The following is a 20,108-nucleotide window of genomic DNA, read 5'->3' on the forward strand; positions in this document are numbered from 1 at the left end:
ATTTAAACCACGACCAATTTTTACAGAACAAGCCCTAAGATTCACTGAACAAGGTCTGAGATTCCCAAGATAAGGTCTGAGATTCACAAAATTAAGAACAAAATAGATGATTCTAAACCACGACCAAGTTTCACAGAACAAGCCCTAAGATTCACTGAACAAGGTCTGAGATTCACAAGATAAGGTCTGAGATTCACAAAATTAAGAGCAAAATAGATGATTTAAACCACGACCAAGTTTCACAAAACAAGCCCTAAGATTCACTGAACAAGGTCTGAGATTCACAAGATAACGACTGAGATTCACAAAATAAGGTCTGAAATGATAAAAACGTTTGATGCTAGATTCAGGACCAAGTTTCACAATTTTATCTTCCAGTTTCACAAGATAAGTTCAAGGATTCACAACATTGACCAAAATAAAACGAGCTTAAAACTTGTCTTCTTCAATCGTCATGTCTATTCTCGTTGCTTAAGAATACTCCTTTACATCAATCTTCATCCTCGACTTCTTCTCCTTCTTCCTCTTCTTCCGATGTGTCTCCCTATGTGAAGAATCAAACCTTGATTAGATACTTTAAAAAAAAAAAAAAAAAGAATTATTAGACAATAGTAGTTGCGTTTTCAAGTAATACTAAAATGGAAGAACAAGAGTAGAATTATACATACTTGGTTCTCGGGAGGATGCTCTGCAAACTCATTTGGACAATTTCTTTTATCGTGGTGTGACATGCGTTTACACTTAGCACACAACCTTTTCGGTTTTTTTGCCTTCATAATTGCCTTATTTTTGCTGTTCACCATCCTTTTACCACTACCTTTGTTTCTAGAGACTTTAGGTGGTAAGATCTTTATTTCTTTTGGAGCCTTGCAGTTGAGAAGGACCTCCAATTCTTGTTCTTTAGTCAAACGCTTTGGGTTTGGCTCCAACTTCTCTCGGAATTCTTTAATTAGCTTGGCAAACTCTCTCATATATGACTCTTCTTCTTTTCTTTTGAGCATACCAATAATTGTGTAAATCTCAGGCCACATGATACCCGTCGTTGTGAGTACCAAAGATAATATTTATAATTCCTATTAAGACTAAGCTAGGCTAGTGGTAACAGGGTCGAACCACAAGGAGGCAGATGTAAATTCTAGTTGATTTATATTCAGTCTAAGGTAACAATTGTGGGGGTTGAGTTGAGATGGTCTATAGCTAAGAACAGATAAAGATAATAAACTAAAAGATGGTTTAAACAGATAAAGAAGGGGTACTAGGATGATCGGTTCACTATAGCTTCGGCGGCAGCAAACTAAGTCGGTCTGAGTCAACACAGGTGAGGCGGGAAACAAAGAGGTCCTCTCGGTCCACTCTTAAAAAATAGCATCTTTCGATCTCGCTATAGGTCCCTAATATCACTAATACTAACTTTCGTTCTGAAAAGTGACTAACGGTCTAAACTATACCTATCTTTCGATCTTAGCACAGTTTAGTCGATTCAATTGATGGTCTAACATCATACCCTATCTTTCGATCTAATGGATTTGTCATAAATTAAGTATCTAACTGGTCGCATGCATTCGATTCGTTAAACACAACATTAAAATCAATTAAAACGAAATAAAGCTCACGAGGTCAGTCGATCGACCGGGTAAGGTGGTCGATCGACCAACACGCGGGTTCAGGCCGTGTATAATCTAATGCCGCCTATGCTACAATTCGCCTACATCCTAGCACAAACTATTTAGCTACTCATGCTGAAAATGATACTAATAATAATACTAGGGCATAAAAGAGTTGAATTCATAATTAAAGCGATAAGACAAACAATTAACATGCAACAATAAAGATGGTTTCGGGAAGCTACTAGAAATTCTAATCTAATAACGAAACAGATGAATTGAAATAGGGCAGAAGAATACCGAGAATAGCAGAAGAATGATTAAGAGCAAGAGCGAAAATTCCAATGCTTACAATATTCCGAACCCTAATTCTTCCTCAAACCCTATGTAAACTTAATGTAAAACTGATAATAAAACTTAGGTAAAAACTGAATAATAGACTTGATGATAACTGAAAGTTTCTAGGTTACGTTATATAGACAGTAACGTAACTTCTTATTTCCTAAACCTAGCATCATGGGCTTGCGCTTCCTCGCCTTCTAATTTTAAATGCTGAAATAGCGATTGGGTCGATCGATGATAGGATCGGTCGATCGACCGGTCCTCAAAAATGAAAGCTTCGAACCCGATAGTTGGTCGATCGACCGAAGAAGGTGGTCGATCGACTGGATGAGCTGCTACTTGCCTCTTATAAACTCGTGGATTTGTCTTTTGGGTCTTGGATTGCGCACCAAGCTCGTTCCTTAAGTGATTCCTTTACGTCATTTGCAATGCGGGGTACTCGGGGACGGATTTAGCTTGATTTTCCCGTTGAATTCTTCACATTTCTGCAATAATGTACAAAACACGGAAGTAGACGGAAATAGGGAGAAATGCAGCATAAACTACACGAATGAGCTCTGAAATGCGTGTAAAATGGGATGTAAAACATCATATAAAAGACACGCATAAAACTTCCCCAAACCAAATCCTTGCTTGTCCTCAAGCAAGAACTAGACTCGATCTAATAACCTAATGGAACGAGTTCAATCTCAGAGCGAAATGCAAACTGTTAAGCCTAAACCAATTTAATGCACAACCAACAATCAATTAGTAATGTGAATCATGCAAACGAGTTATGTAGTCGTTAAAATTATGCTGAACTGCCAACTGTAGAGACTTATCAAATTGGACTCTCACGGGCCGCTCAAATCACTCAATAAATACAGGTGAATATATGTAAGATAGAAAGAATTAATTTTGTAGTGACTCTCACCTAACTACGACTTATGAAGACATGCCAGCAATAGAATATGAAAATGATCTCTATGACCGTACATATGCATTCCAACCAAACAAATGACCAATGACACATGCCGAGGTATATATGGGATATGTGAGGTATGGGTAAAAAGAGGCAAAACATTTTATGGTAAAGTGGAGGTACAGGTGGTCAAGCTAGTACCAAAACGGAACCAAGTGGCAACATCCAACTTCTTGCTCATAATCAAACGAAACGGTGCTATAGCAAGCACAAAGCTCACAATCTCCAAAATACTAAATCAATAAACTCCCCATAGGATTAAATGAACCATGGGAGCAAAAATCGCCAAATAATAAAGACTGAATCATGCGAATTGATTTTTCTTTTTCTTTTTATTCTTTCGAACTCCAGTCGATCGACCATAAACGCTAGCAATGATCGATCGTTTCTTCAAAGATGAAATTCTTTTTTTCTTTTTCGAGTCTTTTTCATCTTTTCTTTTCTTTTTCTTTTTCTATTTCTCCTTTATTTCATCTTCCCAATAACGTCTCAACAGAGCATATGCCACCAAAAATGAGTAACAACCCCAAGGACACAGACTACTAGCTTGACAAAGGACAGGCTAAATGTAGGATGTAGTAAATGGGACAAAAAGGGATATTTTTGGCAGTGTGGAGCTTATGGGCCTAATAAGAAAAGGGAAACCTCTACCACATTTGTCGACAAACCACAAACCGAACGCATACAGGTATTAAGCAGATCAAGTTCATATTTATGCAAATTAAAGAAACATGTCTCATAAGGAGTACTACTCACATTCCTAAATGAACTGGTCATGAATGTCACCAGTTATAGGCTCTAAATCTCAGAAATATGATGTAGCTTGCCAATTTTCTAAGTCAGGTCTCAAGTCCAGCAAGTAATTCAACGAGAACTCGTAGGTATGCATAAACGATTCTACTAATAACATGTTAATCTAGCAAGGCTCAGGCAAAACAGGTGCAAATGCAAAATCATCATGGAAATACTACCGTTCCGACTCGACCTATATGCTAAAATAAACGTGCATTTTATGGAAATTTTTTGAAATTTTTTTTCAATTTTTTTGGAATTTTGTATATATAAGAGAAATGAAATAAAACAATGCAAAACAAAATTAAACGTGAATGCAAGCAAATGATATGCGACGCAAAACCCTTCCCCAAACCAAATCGCACAATGTCCCCATTGTGCAAAATCATGTAATGAAGGAAAGAGAAATGGGAATTTGCGAGAAAAGAAATAAAATATAATGACATGAAGTAAAGAAATCAGAAACTCACTAGACTTTAAGCGCGAAGAAGGAAACCTCCCAAACCAAATAAGCTAGGAGGTTTTAGTAGCCAAGCAGTGCTGCTACTAATAAGTACCTGAAAGACAGAAGATACCACGCATAAGACTGAGAAAACAATTTTTGAAGCGGTAAAATTGTGCACAAATGAGAAAATCAGAAGAAATAAATTATTTGACGGAAAGTAAAGTGGAGTAGAAGACTCCCTTAAGTCCGCATATCGACCAAACACAGCAGGGGAGAGGTCGTGAATAAGCACAGCAGCAGCGGTGGTCGATCGACCACTTAACCTAGTCGATCGACCAGGTAAACATGAACAGTGTCTCCTGGAACCTGCAGATCAGTCGATCGACTACTTGAACCAGTCTATCGACTGAAAACACTGCTGCAACCTCATATTTCTTCGTAATTGCTCAATGATTTGAGCTAACAAGCTCTAAATACCTGCAAGTATACAATAAGACGCGCCCAAAATTGCGCAAAACCCAGAATAAAGTCTAAAGTACTTAAGAATCCTAAACAAGCGAAATAAAATGCGAAGTTTTCGCGCACACAAAAAGCAATAAAATTGGTTTTAACAAAAGCAAATAAAATGAAGTTTATAACGAGCTCGATCAACTAATAGTTGATCAAGAAGGACCACGGTATGGCCCACTTCATCGGCTTCTGGCTACTAGAGGTAGCCTCAATGGTGCTCATCTTATCAGCTGCGCCCTTCTCAGCTTCAACAGTCGGAGAGCTCAACGGATCAACTTCGTCATCTCCCCAATCAAGGGTCTCTTTGGGCTCATCGGAATCCAAGTCGGACTCCTTTGCTTTGACTGGCTCGTCATCAACTATCTCATCAATTCCATAGCTCAGGCAACCAAGACCTCCTCTTTGAATGATAGGCTTTGTCGCAGCTAGAGTGACTGCAGCTCATCCTTCCCCAAACCAGCTCCCCGCAATGTCTAAAACAATAGATTCTTCCTCCTTTCTCGCTCCCAATCAAGGGGGCGGAGGGGTTAGCACAGGAGTAGTAATAGAGACAGGCAATTCAGGAAGCACAAAGTACGATTTCTTTTCAGAAACCGTATTACAAGTAACAGGCCACATGGGGTCCTTCTTTTTAGCAGGTTGGGCAAAAATGATAGAATGTTTCCCAACTTTGAAGGTCAAAGTTCAAGAGCCTACGTCAATAATCGCACCAAAGAAGTGTGCGAAACGCCTACCTAGGATGATCGGTATATGGGCATCCTCAGGCATGTCAAGGACAACAAAGTCAACAGGGAAGAAAAACTTCCCTATTTGGACGGGTATGTCCTCTAGGACTCCTATAGGCTCGACCGCAAATCGGTCGGCCATCTGAACTGTCATGTCTGTGATAGCAAACCGGGTTAACTTAAGCTTCCTAGCTAGACTCAAGGGCATGACGCTTATACTAGCCCCTAAATCACACAATGCCTTCTCAATTGAGAAGGTGCCTATTTTGCAAGGGATGGAAAAGCTACCCGGATCCTCTAACTTATGGGGCGCAGTGTGAGACAGATAGGAGCAAGACTCCTTAGTAAGTGCGACAGTGTGCACTGTTTCAAGTGACTGCTTTTTGGACAAAAGTTGTTTCATAAATTTAGTATAAGCGGGCACTTGGTTAACTAACTCCAGAAAAGGGACCTGTACATTCAGACTACGGATAACTTTTTCAAATTTGCTGAAAGATACCTGTTCCTTGGTCGGCACTAGCCTCTCCGGGTAAGGGGTCAGAAGAAGTACCTTAGCCCTCTCCTCCAAATCACGCGCGCCGCATCCTTGGACTTAGGGTGGAAGTCCGTCACCTTCTCTTTGTTGAAGCTAGACCCCTCCTCGGACCATCTCAAATGAGAACCATTAACCGTCATTGGATCGAACTTGGGACCGGGATCGACCCATCAAGACTCGGGTCTTGTCCTAAAGTCTTCGGATCGTGGTACCCCGAAACAAGTGGTCTCGCAGATTATTTGGCATCAAAGGACGAAATTCCTCGGATCGCAGCCGATCTCGGTCCGATCGACCACTCGTCCTCGGTCGATCGACCGAGATGTACAGATTCAAAAGCTCCTGAACCCGTGCTTCGATCGATCGACTAGGTATATCGATCGATCGATATATACCCGGTAGACTACTGTTTCTTTTATTTATTCGTTGAAGCTTTCTTTTGACTTGTTTCCGGCTCATCTTTTTCAACAGCGTCCTCGGCCATGGCAGGACCATCAAGGGTGGACCCGCTCCTCAAGGTGATGGCATTTAAGGTCTCCTTTTGGTCAGTTTGGGTCGGCAAGTGTCCGGGAGCTCGAGTGTTGCTTTTGCTAGCCAATTGAGCAATTTGGCTCTCTAGTAGCTTCATCCCGGCCTCTCTTGCTTGGGACTCCTTTAGCAACAGGTTCTTAAGCTCGGAAAATTCTGAATTCTGCGATTGTTCTTCTGCTGCGGCACATAAGGAGGTTTTCGATATTGTTGTTGCTTTTGATGAGGGGGCACATAGGGTTGCTGCTGCGGCGGAGCTTGAGTTGGGTTCAGGACATTTTGGCTCCTCCAACTCAAGTTCGGATGGGTATTCGGCTCATAGTAGGTGTTGGTCTGCCTATAGTATTGAAAGGCGGCACAAGACTCAAAGGGACTAGGGCAGTTCTTCGAAACGTGCCCCTCAGCTCCACACCTTTCACGAGACAGAAGGGACCGTCGACACAAAGATTGACTTGGTACATCCCACCTTTAGAGGCTCCTCCTAGTTCATACTTGTCAAATCTCGCAGTGAGAGCCTCAAGTGCAGCAACAGAGGAGGATTCAGGAGCTCTCCTCTGGTTCCCTCTGGAATTCCCGTACTCGGCTTTGTGGGTAGCTAGATCGTCAATGATCTTCCACCCCTTGGTTGCTCCCAAATTTTCAGCGAATCGTCCATTGGCTGCAGCATCCAAAATGGCCCTCTGATCGTCGTACAATCCATTGTAGAAATGATTGCACAAGCTCCAATTTTCGAACCCATGGTGCGGTATGGTTCGCACCAACCTCTTAAATGGGACCCATGCTTCGTGGAAATTCTCATCTGGCCCTTGTTTAAAGCCCGTGATTTGAGCTCTAATAGCAATCGTCCTCGAAGCAGAAAAGTACTTTTCTTATATACTTGTCAATTCTCATTTTTAGTCTTTCTTATATTCACCACCCTGTGACCTGCGCATAAGAAGAAACTACAAAAAGAATATAAGAAAAGTTTAAGGAACAGAAGTCCCTTAAACTAAGAAAGACTAAAAATGAAAACAACTAAAATTAGGACTATTGCCACCCCGGCAACGGCGCCAAAATTTGATACCCGTCGTTGTGAGTACCAAAGATAATATTTATAATTCTTATTAAGACTAACCTAGGCTAGTGGTAACAGGGTCGAACCACAAGGAGGCAGATGTAAATTCTAGTTGATTTATATTCAGTCTAAGGTAACAATTGTGGGGGTTGAGTTGAGATGGTCTATAGCTAAGAACAGATAAAGATAATAAACTAAAAGATGGTTTAAACAGATAAAGAAGGGGTACTAGGATGATCGGTTCACTATAGCTTCGGCGGCAGCAAACTAAGTTGGTCTGAGTCAACACAGGTGAGGCGGGAAACAAAGAGGTCCTCTCGGTCCACTCTTAACAAATAGCATCTTTCGATCTCGCTATAGGTCCCTAATATCACTAATACTAACTTTCGTTCTGAAAAGTGACTAACGGTCTAAACTATACCTATCTTTCGATCTTAGCACAGTTTAGTCGATTCAATTGATGGTCTAACAACATACCCTATCTTTCGATCTAATGGATTTGTCATAAATTATCTAACTGGTCGCATGCATTCGATTCGTTAAACACAACATTAAAATCAATTAAAACGAAATAAAGCTCACGAGGTCAGTCGATCGACCGGGTAAGGTGGTCGATCGACCAACACGCGGGTTCAGGCCGTGTATAATCTAATGCCGCCTATGCTACAATTCGCCTACATCCTAGCACAAACTATTTAGCTACTCATGCTGAAAGTGATACTAATAATAATACTAGGGCATAAAAGAGTTGAATTCATAATTAAAGCGATAAGACAAACAATTAACATGCAACAATAAAGATGGTTTCGGGAAGCTACTAGCAATTCTAATCTAATAATAAAACAGATGAATTGAAATAGGGCAGAAGAATACCGAGAATAGCAGAAGAATGATTAAGAGCAAGAGCGAAAATTCCAATGCTTACAATATTCCGAACCCTAATTCTTCCTCAAACCCTATGTAAACTTAATGTAAAACTGATAATAAAACTTAGGTAAAAACTGAATAATAGACTTGATGATAACTGAAAGTTTCTAGGTTACGTTATATAGACAGTAACGTAACTTCTTATTTCCTAAACCTAGCATCATGGGCTTGCGCTTCCTCAGTCTTCTAATTTTCGTCTGAAATAGCAGTTGGGTCGATCGACTGATAGGACTGGTCGATCGACCGGTCCTCAGCAAACAGTAACTTCTGGAACCCGATAGTTGGTCGATCGACCGAAGGAGGTGGTCGATCGACTGGATGAGCTGCTACTTGCCTCTTATAAACTCGTGGATTTGTCTTTTGGATCTTGGATTGCGCACCAAGCTCGTTCCTTAAGTGATTCCTTTACGTCATTTGCAATGCGGGGTACTCGGGGACGGATTTAGCTTGATTTTCCCGTTGAATTCTTCACATTTCTGCAATAATGTACAAAACACGGAAGTAGACGGAAATAGGGAGAAATGCAGCATAAACTACACGAATGAGCTCTGAAATGCGTGTAAAATGGGATGTAAAACATCATATAAAAGACACGCATCACCACACCCGAGACATTCCAAATTTACTATTACCAGTAAGATCATAGTTTTCCAGCAGATTTCCATTCAAATCATAAACCGGGTTTCTGAGTGCATTCTTACTCCACCTACGCAAAATGTATTTCTCAGGTATTTCCTTAAACTTTCCCGAGCAAATCCAAATGATGTGGTTGCATAAAATACCTTTCATTTCAAACAATTTACATGCACAACAGACATCCATTGTTCTCCTATTGTACTCAACTGCATATCTCTTTCGCTTGTTTGCGTACTCAACAATTGAAACTTCAAAGTTAGTTACTAGATCTGGTGGGGTGTATCCACAAACACTACACGCATTTACCAAAAATTTAACCTCCTCTTGGAAGTCGAAGAACACTTCATGTGTATAGACCTTCACTGCATGGGCCTCCCAGTTTGACCCGAATAGGGTTTCAGGCATTGAGTTGTGGCTCTGTGCTTCAAGAAGCTTTAGATTGTGCCTTTGTTGGTCCATGGCACTCTCAAATCTCATCCAAAATTTTACGAGAGTCCCATATTTATTTTCAAATCTCTTGAAGAAGCTATTCGAACTCTCTGATCTTTGTGTGGTTTTTAAAATGTTGCCCATCGGCACATTCCTGAAATAAGCAGGTATCCACTGATCTTGGTCACTGATGATGTAATTGGGTTCTTTGCCACCCATTGCTTTTAGAAACTGCTGAAATGCCCAAATAAATGACTCATCGTCTTCATGCTCTAAAAGCACGCATCGAAATGTTATTGACTTTTTGTGATTGTCAATCCCAGTGAAAGGCGCGAATTTCATGTTATATTTGTTCGTTCCATAGGTTGGATCGAATGAAATAGCATCACCAAACAATGCGTAACCATCTGATGGAATCCGCATTTGTCCAAAAAATTCTTGTCAAAGCACTGTCAGCATCTGTTTCATATGCAAATACCAACCCTTTTGTCTCTCGGAGGGTTTCTAAACGAGAGATGAACATATGTCCATCCTTGCCATTAAGTAGACACTTTACATTCCTTTGGAAATTCTTGAACTGCATAAGGGTAGCTCCCACATTTTCGAAACCCTATGCTTGTTCCTTGCATAAGTTGTATGTTAAACTAGCCCCGACATTCAATCTCGAATTTTGGATAATCAATTGCTTATGATATTCGTTCAGTTGATTTATATTGTCAGCAAGTTTCTCAAATTCCCTATTTTTGACAGGCGTCACTGGGTGATTGTGACCCTCACGGAATTGTTCAATCTTGTACATGTTTTCATGGAACATGAATTTTATCATTGCTTCACAACCCCACCTTTTAATTTTAGTTATTCTTGTACCACTTTGCTTATTGGAACTCTCAGCCTCACCTGCACCTCCACCCTTTTTCGTACTTTTACTTTTAGCACTTTTGTTTTTCTATTTCCACTTATTGCACCAGCTTTTGTTTTGTCACAAGTTTCAACGGTTGTTGTTTTTGCATCAGCTTGGGGAGGACGTCTTTTCCTCTTATTAAAACCTTCACGATGGCAAACCATGCATTTTGTTCGAATAATACCATCTTTAAACCTCTTGGTTGAAGACTTCCTTGCTTCAAACCCACAAGCAATAGCATAAATTTTATAGAACAACATCACTGACTCTAAGTCCACAAATGTTTTGCCAACCACGGGTGTAAACTTCTCTTCAATCCTACGTATCCATTGCTCAGTGCCACCCGGTGTGTAAGTTACCAGAGTAGTAGGTGTCGAAATAGTTGGTATTGTAGGGGTTGTTAAGACAGTAGTAGAACCCTCACCACCCTGACCAGAACCAACATTAGAGCAAGAAACCTCACCGCAACCGACACGAGGCGTCACACTAACCTCTGAGTTGTTGTTGTTGTTGACATTTGAATCAACACCTAAGAAGATAAAAGGTTCACAAATTCACATCTCACATTCACAAAACAAGGCTTAAGATTCACTAAGTAAGGTCTGTGATTCACAAATGAAGGAAGTATAACAAAATGAAGGAAGAGAGTAGAATAGGTGATTTAGAAATAAAGTCTCAGAATATTAACTTCGAGTTACACAAATTAAGCCTTAAGATTCACAAAACAAGGTCTGAGAATCACAAATAAAGAAAAAGAACAAAATAGGTCATTCCTAAAGAAGGGTTCACATTGACAAGGACTGAGATTCACAAGTCCACTTTTTGGTTCAGATTATTAGTTCAGTTTTAATCTTACCCAGGTTGTATATATTAGTTATTAGTTATTAAGTGTCCAAGTTTCACAAAATAACCTTTCTAGTTTCACAAACTAGGGTCTCTGCTTCACAGAAAAAGAAATAAATAAATTTCATCAGTAACCTTCTAGTCCAGGACAAAATGATTGAGTCACAAAAGTTAAAACCAATTCAAACGTTTACCAACAGAGATTCACAAGACAAGGCCCAAGATTCACTAAATAAAGGCTGAGATTCACTAAATAAAGTATCAGGATTATTAGTTCAAATAGTTAAAAAGATTTTTGTTTCAGATTATTAGTTCACTTTTAATAATGATTTTTGGTGAAAATTATGAGTTCACTTTTAAGAAAAGGCCAGGTTGTATGTATCAGGATATTTTGATGATTTGTTAATAACACTTCCATTCCCAAGAAAAGGACATTGAACAATCAAGCATTCAATCAAAAAATTTAATATATGGGTAATGCGAACAGCATCATGATGTGATTGTGCCAAATACCAGGCCTATAAATATCTAATTTCTGAAACCTAATATTATTTCCCAATAACTTCTCTTCTCTCTTCAGTAAAACATTTCAAAAAACCCTATTGCACACAATGTCTCATTTATTTGTATTCCCCTATACTTGTGTTTTGGCGAATGTTCCAGGTTATATGGATCAAGGGCAGTATGTTTGTCGCGACCTCTCTAAATTGGCTGATTGTTTAACGAGCCAAGGTTATGAGATAGAGTCTTTGGTTCCTGTTATGTGCAGGCATACCTCTCATTTTATGGGATTAGTACTAAATCAATTTGGCACAAATGAAACTAGCTGCAAACAGGCTTTTAAGTTGCAGGAGAAGTTCGAGCAATTTGGGCGTACTAGATCTGAATGGCTGGCTACCTATTCCCGAGTTCAGGGGCCCTTTCTATGGGTAGCATCTAGGCTTGATTCAAAATTTTTTAACTACACTCCAGTTTGTAGAAGGGTTCCATATTCATCTAAACACGCAGGAAGATCACTCGTTGATGCAGATGAATGTTGCACCTATAGCTATATCAATATTGCTCTATGTGCATTGCCTCGAACAAATAGGGGTGCTTGATAAACTAAACAAATATCATATCATGCTTAATTTTTCAGGTTTTTATTTAATTATCAGCTTTATTTTATTTTATTTTCGAATGTTGTTGTTTAGTTAATTCGAGATTTTTAAGTTTGCTGAATATTACTTATGTTTTAATTACAAAATAAAGTCTAAGATTCACCAAATAAGTAAAAGAGCAGAAAAGGTGATTCTAACCACTTATGATGACCAAGTTTCACAAAAAAAGCTCTAATATTCACTAAACAAGGTCTGAGATTCACAAAACAAGGTCTGAGATTCACCAAAAAAGGAAAAGAGCTTAAAAAAGTAACATAAATACTTATTTGCTAAGATTCACTGAGTAAAGTCTGAGATTCACTAAACAAGGTCTGAGATTCACAAAACAAGGTTTGAGATTCACCAAAAAAAGGTCTGAGATTCACCAAAAAAGTAACAGAAATACTTATTTGCTAGCACATACGGAGTATTACATTTTATCGACTCAATTCATAAATCAACTCAGTATCATCTTCAAGAGTCAGTCAACCAACTCATACAGTCACACAATTAGGTCCTAAATTCACAAAATCGACTGAATTCATAAACTAAACCTTGCAAAAAAACTAAAATACAAAATCGCTCAAAATATTGGTGAAATCGCGAGCAGAAATTTTGACAAATGCAAATTGAATCAGAAAACATGAAATTTTTACAATAATTAAACAAAAAATGATATACCTGATTCAATAGGACTATTATCATCAATCATTGTGATATCTACAATCTCCATAGCAATTAGAGCTGCAAAATCGTCAAAAACAATGTAGTAAGTAGTACGAAATCGCGAGAAAAAAGAAATCGCTCAAAATATTGGTCAAATTCGAACGTTCTATTTACGAAATCATTCAATTTGATCAAATTCGAACCTGATATCATCAAATTATGAGTGAATTGACAGAATTGTATGAATATACTCAATTTTAATCAAAAATATGAAATTACCTGAAAATTAATCGAAATTTTCTTCTGAAATTACTTGAATCAACGTTGTTGAATGTTGTTTTGATGAAATCTATGAACAATCGATGAACAAATTGATGAGCTTTCGTGCTGAGGAATTTCCGTTGAACGACGAGCTTGCTTGCTGAAGAATTCTCAAAAACGATTTTGTTTGTTAAATTTTAGAGAGATAGGGTGTATTTGGGCTTTTTATGATTTACTATTTTAGAGAGAGAAGGTATTTTGGGCTAAATGAAAAGATTTAGAATGACCCCTCAATTTTCAGCCCAATGAATAATAGGAGGTTAGTCCACAAATGAAGGATTAATGAAGGAATTTGGTGAGGTCGGCCGCCTCGCCATAATTAACGGCCTATAGAATTAGGATCGCATGAGTCCACTCTATCTTTTTGAGTCTCGTGAGTTCACTTATGTATCACACGCTCTACACAAAAATATCACGTTTTTTTTTACAAAAAAAAAAACTTTTTTTTTTTTTTTGTAAAAAAAAGCTGTGATATTGTTTAGTATAACCTGTGATATTGTATCTGAGTCTGTGAGTCCAGTAAAAGAGTATCACGAGTTATACAAAACAGTATCAAACCTTACAATAAACAATATCACTGGTTGTACTAAACAATATCACGGGTTATACTATACAATATCACACCACTGAACCAAAATATGTCAAACTACTTCTCGATTCTTGAATAGTTGCAAATTGACTGGTTACTGTGGAATTGATATCATTGAATAATGCAAAATGACTGGTTATTTACTGTCGATTATCTGACAAATAAGTCATCTCAATCAATTATTCACGCAATTCTCGATTCTTACTTCTCCTCCATGATTGAATTAGTAAATGAAGCCAAATCAGTCATAAAGATACCATCTTTCCAAATTATTGTGGTCCAGGGTGTTATGGGCTCGTTTCCTTGGTCTGATTTGTCATTTGCTCCGATGTGGTTGGAGCTAACAGGCTTTTCTCACACAACAACAGCATTCCTTCTTGGGCTGTTTACTATAGTCGGTTCAATAGGAGGTTTGTTTGGAGGATGGCTTGGGGACAGGATGTCAGGGCGTTTACCGAAAGCTGGCAGGATAATACTTGCTCAGATAAGCTCGGGATCAGCAATTCCTCTAAATGTTGTGCTTTTATTGGTTTTGCCAGATTACCCTTCCACTGCTGTCATGCATGGTTTGGTGTTATTTATCACGGGATTTTTCATATCCTGGAACGCTCCTGCTACGAACAAGTATGCTTTATAAATCCGTTACTCTCTTTATATTGTTTGAATTACAGGGACTTGGGAATGTTTAAATGATGTAATCATTTTGTCCATGAATAAACTCCATAATTTCCATTTTGGGGTGTCCGTGAATGTATCTGCGAATAAACTTTCTACTTCGAATTTTTTTTTGTTCTGGTACGTTGGTCTTTATAGATTGTGACTTGTGACCCTACTACATCTTTCGTCAACTTAAACTTTCAGCCACAAATCTGAAAAAAAATACTACTATATTGTTATTCAATTCGTGATATTCTTGTGTACAGCGTGTGATGCATAAGTGGACTCATGGGACTCAAAAATATAGGTGGACTCACCGGATCTTGCCTCTATATATATATATATATATATATATATATATATATATATATATATATATATATCATGTGAGGATACACTATCTTTTTAAGGATTGGGGATTTGTTACAATATCAGAGGTTCTTCAATACAATATCACAGGTTATTCGATAAAATATCACAAAAAAAACACTTGTGCAAAAAAAAAGGCTGCTAATTTTCGCAGTACACATTTTATTCATCACAGTACAAATTGACAATGTTATCCCTCTCATTTTCCCCTCCTATTTTTTCTCTCTAGTTTCTCTCTAATCTATTCTCTCTACTTTCACCACTCATTCTCTTCTAATTTTACACAAGAACTTTAGAGAGACGGTCTCTCAATAGCGTTATTGAAAGACCTCTCACATGATGGAGGGAAGGAGTTATTTAATTTCTATTTTCCATGTTATGTCTCCCACTAAATTGGTGGGAGACGGTCTCTCACGAGACCTATTGCTAATTTTATGTACTACGTTGATAAATTATTTTGATGAACACATATAGTTACGTTATGCGTTGATAAATTATTTGTACACTTATTTAATGCATTGCTACTACAATATTATATAAATAAATTTTACCAATAATTGTACTACATGGATTAAAAAAAGGACAAAGAAAAAAAAAAGAGGGAAAAATCTATGAACTACGTACTAGTCTACCCATCTTCCTATTGCTACCACCAACAACACGTACTACAATACATCCACCAGTACTACAGTACACCACCACTGCGTACTCACATTACCGTCAACACTACCACCATTGGTGGCCATCCGCGCCGGTCACCGGTGTACGCACAACCGCCTTCCATCAATCCTGTATCCCACGCGGCCACGCATAACTCTCACATCTCCATCACACACCTCACACCTGCCTGACTGTCTCCGTCGAACGGGCACCGTCGATCATCTGTCGTCCTTCTCGCCGGTGGCGGACTCTCATGTCGCCGACGACATCCCAGTGAACCAATACCTCTATCCCACACCAATTAACCCCTAATAAATTTAAATCTAAACCCTAATTAAAAAAATACAAAATTATAACAAACGATCAATTTAATTAGTAATAATAATGAATTAGTGAATTGCCGTCTCTATATTCGAATTAACATTCATAATCGAAGAGTTTTGCGCATTTTTGATGGAGGTTGAGAGTTAACAATAGAGAGAATTAGGTTTTGGTGTTTTCTAGTCAGGGGTAGAGAAATGAAAAGTTCGGTGCAAAAAGTACTATAGTGAGTAAAATATGTACTGCGAAAATAAACTACGAAAAAAAATTATAAATTTTTTTTTTGTTAAAATTTTATTTTTGGCAAAGTTCTGATTTTTCGTGATATTGTATTGAAAAACCTGTGATATTGTATTCATATAATCCTCAATTCTCAAATATTAGGAGTTCTCACCGGATCCCAAATATATACAAGATATATATATTTTCCTTTCTCATAATCACACCATTAATTACCAATTCAACCTAATTAACCACTAATCGAATATATATAGTTTCGACTCACCCATTTCTCTCTCATCCCACACAATTTCATTTCCTCCCTCCTCTCTAAAATCCTAAAAAAATCATCCAAAAAAAACACAAATAAATACCAAAATAAAAAATCCAAATAAATTCCTCCTCCTTCCCTTCCACCACCCACCACTTCACTGCCACCCGACATCACCACAACCCGACCACCCTCCTTGCTTTTCCTCCACTACTGCGCCGCCGCCACCACTCCACCACCCACACCCACAACGACGTCGTCCCGCCAGATCCCCTTGGCCCTACTCTTCTTCATCCCACTCACCACCACAAACCACCCAAAACAAGATCCACCGGCCACTACCACAAACCACAAGATCCACCAAGACTCCGACTACCACAGCCCCGCAAGATCTACCACCACCGACAACAAACCACCCTCCTCTGCCGCCTCTCTGCCACTGCCGCCTCCCGTCCTCTGTCGCCTCTCTTCCATGGCACCACCACCCACAACAACTCCCTCTTCCTCCCGCCGTTCAAATCTGGCGCCACATACGGCCGCCACCATCCGCAACACCACCACACATCCTCTCTCTCACCCCTCCCCCCCCATCCACCGTCGGTCACCATAGCAACTCAGCCCCTCCATCGTGGGGTTTGTGTGATTTTTTTTTTTTACATCTCGTTTTTTCTTTTATTGATTTCTCAAAGTTTCACTTATCAATGTGTTAAAACGCACAAAGGCTGTTCGTGGATGATGTATTATTGAATTGCGTCATAAAATGCATCAACACTCCTACTTCACGTACAAAAAAGGAAGCATAGATAGTTTCCAGATCATGTATATCACTATCTTGGAAAAAAAGAATTGAAAATTCTGTGGTTATTAGTAGAGGGATTGTGTTGTGACTTGTGAGGCACATATATGTCCATCATCACACTTTATCTGAAATTTTTTTTTGTTTTTTTTTTTTTAAATTCAGATCTGAGTTGATGGATCTAGGTGTTGTGGTTTTCACAATTTTTTTTTTTTAAGAATTTTCTTATTTCATATTTCAATATCGTCTTATTTTTATATTTTAAAATCTCGTCTTGTTATATACTGAGTATTTTATTTTTCAGATTTCCCATTTAAAATCTCGCCTTATTATTGTGGTGGTTTCAGATCTGGTTTTTTTTTTTTTGGGTTCTCTTTAAAGTTACACTCGTATTATATTAAAGTTATACTCGTATTTTATTAAAGTTACACTTACACTCTATTTAAGTTACACTCATACTTTATTAAAGTTACACTTACACTCTTATTGTGTTTTTTTTCCAGATTTACACTTATTATCTATTAAAGTTACACTCTTACACTCATTTTTCAGATTTACACTTGTACTCTATTAAAGTTAGACTCGTATTTTATTAAAGTTACACTCATTTTTCAGATTTACACTTGTACTCTATTAAAGTTACACTCGTATTTTATTAAAGTTACACTCATTTTTCAGATTTACACTTATACTCTATTAAAGTTACACTCGTATTTTATTAAATTTACACTCATTTTTCAGATTTATACTTGTACTCTATTAAAGTTACACTCATTTTTCAGATTTACACTTATACTCTATTAAAATTACACTCGTATTTTATTAGAGGTACACTTCAGATCTTGTTTTTTTTGTTTTTTCTTTTCAGGTCTACTTTTTTTTTTTGTGTGGGTTGGTGATGAAGGACGGTGGTGGCGTTTGTCGGTGGTTACTTTTTTTTGGGTGTGGGTTAGTGATGGAGGACGGTGGTGGTGTTTGTTGGTGGTCGGACTCAAGTTACACTCATAAAGGACCAAAGTTATACATAAAGGACCAAAGGTACACTCATAGACCTTCAAATTTACACTCGTAAACCTTCAAATTTACATTTAAAATATTACATTTACACTTGTAAAGCATCAAATTTACACTCGTAACATGTCAAGATTATATAAATTCAAAATTTTATATAGAAAATTGCCTAAAAAAATCAAATTTACACTCTTAAAATAATACATTTATTTACACTCGTAACACATCAAAGTTACACTCGTAAAATGTTAAAATTATATAAATTCAAAATTTTCGTCACAAAAAATAAAAATCAAAATTACACTCGTAAAATATAAAAATTATATAAATTCAAAATTTCCGTCACAACAAAATCAAAATTTCACTCGTAAAACAACAAAGTTTACACTCGTAAAATGTTAGAGTTACATTCGTAAAATGTTAAGTTTGTATAAATTAAATTTTTTTAAAAACCGCCTTAAAAGATCACATTTATACTTCTACAACTTACAGTTACACTCATAAAACTCCTACAATATCAGAGTTACACAAAAACCGCCTTAAAAGATCACATTTACACTCATACAACTTACAGTTACACTCATAAAACTCCTACAATATCAGATTTACACTCATTAATCACTCAAACTCAAAAGTGATTAAATTAGTAATTAGAGAGTGAAAAAGCAATTAATTATATGATAGAAATTGATTAGTGAGATTTTTTTTTATTCAATATCAACCATCCATTTCAATCTAACCATCCATATCTTTTTCCTTTTTTTGGTATTCTTTAATCCATCCCTTCTCCATCCATCTCAACCATCCATTTAGTCATCTAATGGCCCTTAGAAGGACTTGAGTATATAAAATATACTACATGGGCAACTTAATAGAAGACCTTGCTTATCTTCTTCCACAAATATGTATATTTTTTCTATTTCTGCGTCATAATAGTTATGGAGTAGTAACGAGTTTTTTGTGTGCACTTTTCTATTTAGGCCGCAACAAATTTCCAAAGTTCAAAGTTGATAATGCTTAAGCCCGGTCCTTCAATTTGGCGAATAACAATAAACCTTTCATAAGAAAACAAAGTTACAACTCATTTTCTTATACGTAATATTGTATACCTCATATAATTGATGAAATTATAGCTTTTGTTGCTTGAAATACATGTTTTTAGCGCTTTAGATATTACAAAGAGCGGAGTATATAATTTGATTAAGAGGAAGTGTTTGAAAGTGGTCTAATTTTATGGTGGATAATAGTGAATGACACAATTTATTTAGAAATATTTAATTAGTTTTAGTTGCTAAGTCATAGAATTTTAAAAGAGTACATAGATAATATACATGCGGCATGTATGTTACTCCTTTATTGTATTTTTAGTCCTTTTATAGACGATCGTGGCGCAGCATGACTTTGTTTTATATATGTAATACATCTTCATAATAAACTTACCATAATATTGTGACCTTATAACTATTTTTATTAGTTAACCAATTTATATTATTCGTAAATACTTTATTATTTTTGGTACTTTTTAAACTTCAAATTTTAGATGTCTACCACGAAATATACTGTGAGACCGTTTATCTCAACAGGTCTACTTACTCTTGCAACATGTAGGACAATATGATTTATTACGACGACATTGATAGCCTTTTAAATGGATTCTGTAAATTGGGGGATAAGGGGATCAAATCATTTTTTTTATCTTACGGTTAACAATTCAAAGAGATTATTTTAAAGAAATTTCCACAATTAAATAAGAAATAACCCGTGCGTTGCACGGTTATCAAAACTAGTTACTAATAATATATTCAAAGAGTTTGTATAACAATTTAAAGCTATAACGGGTACATATAAACAAGACTTCAA

The 20,108-nt window shown here is 37.3% G+C and overlaps 1 protein-coding gene across 1 annotated transcript; it reads left to right on the top strand.

The window, feature by feature from the left end:
• The first annotated feature begins 14,065 nt into the window (after nucleotides 1-14,065).
• LOC141586443 (uncharacterized) lies at nucleotides 14,066-14,581 on the top strand. The gene has a single exon (XM_074407658.1). The coding sequence runs from the start codon at nucleotides 14,066-14,068 to the stop codon at nucleotides 14,579-14,581; it is 516 nt and encodes a 171-aa protein (XP_074263759.1).
• Nucleotides 14,582-20,108: the final 5,527 nt, after the last annotated feature.

The sequence above is a fragment of the Silene latifolia genome, chromosome 1 (genome assembly GCF_048544455.1).
Source record: "Silene latifolia isolate original U9 population chromosome 1, ASM4854445v1, whole genome shotgun sequence".
In the NCBI taxonomy this organism is placed as follows: Eukaryota; Viridiplantae; Streptophyta; class Magnoliopsida; order Caryophyllales; family Caryophyllaceae; genus Silene; species Silene latifolia.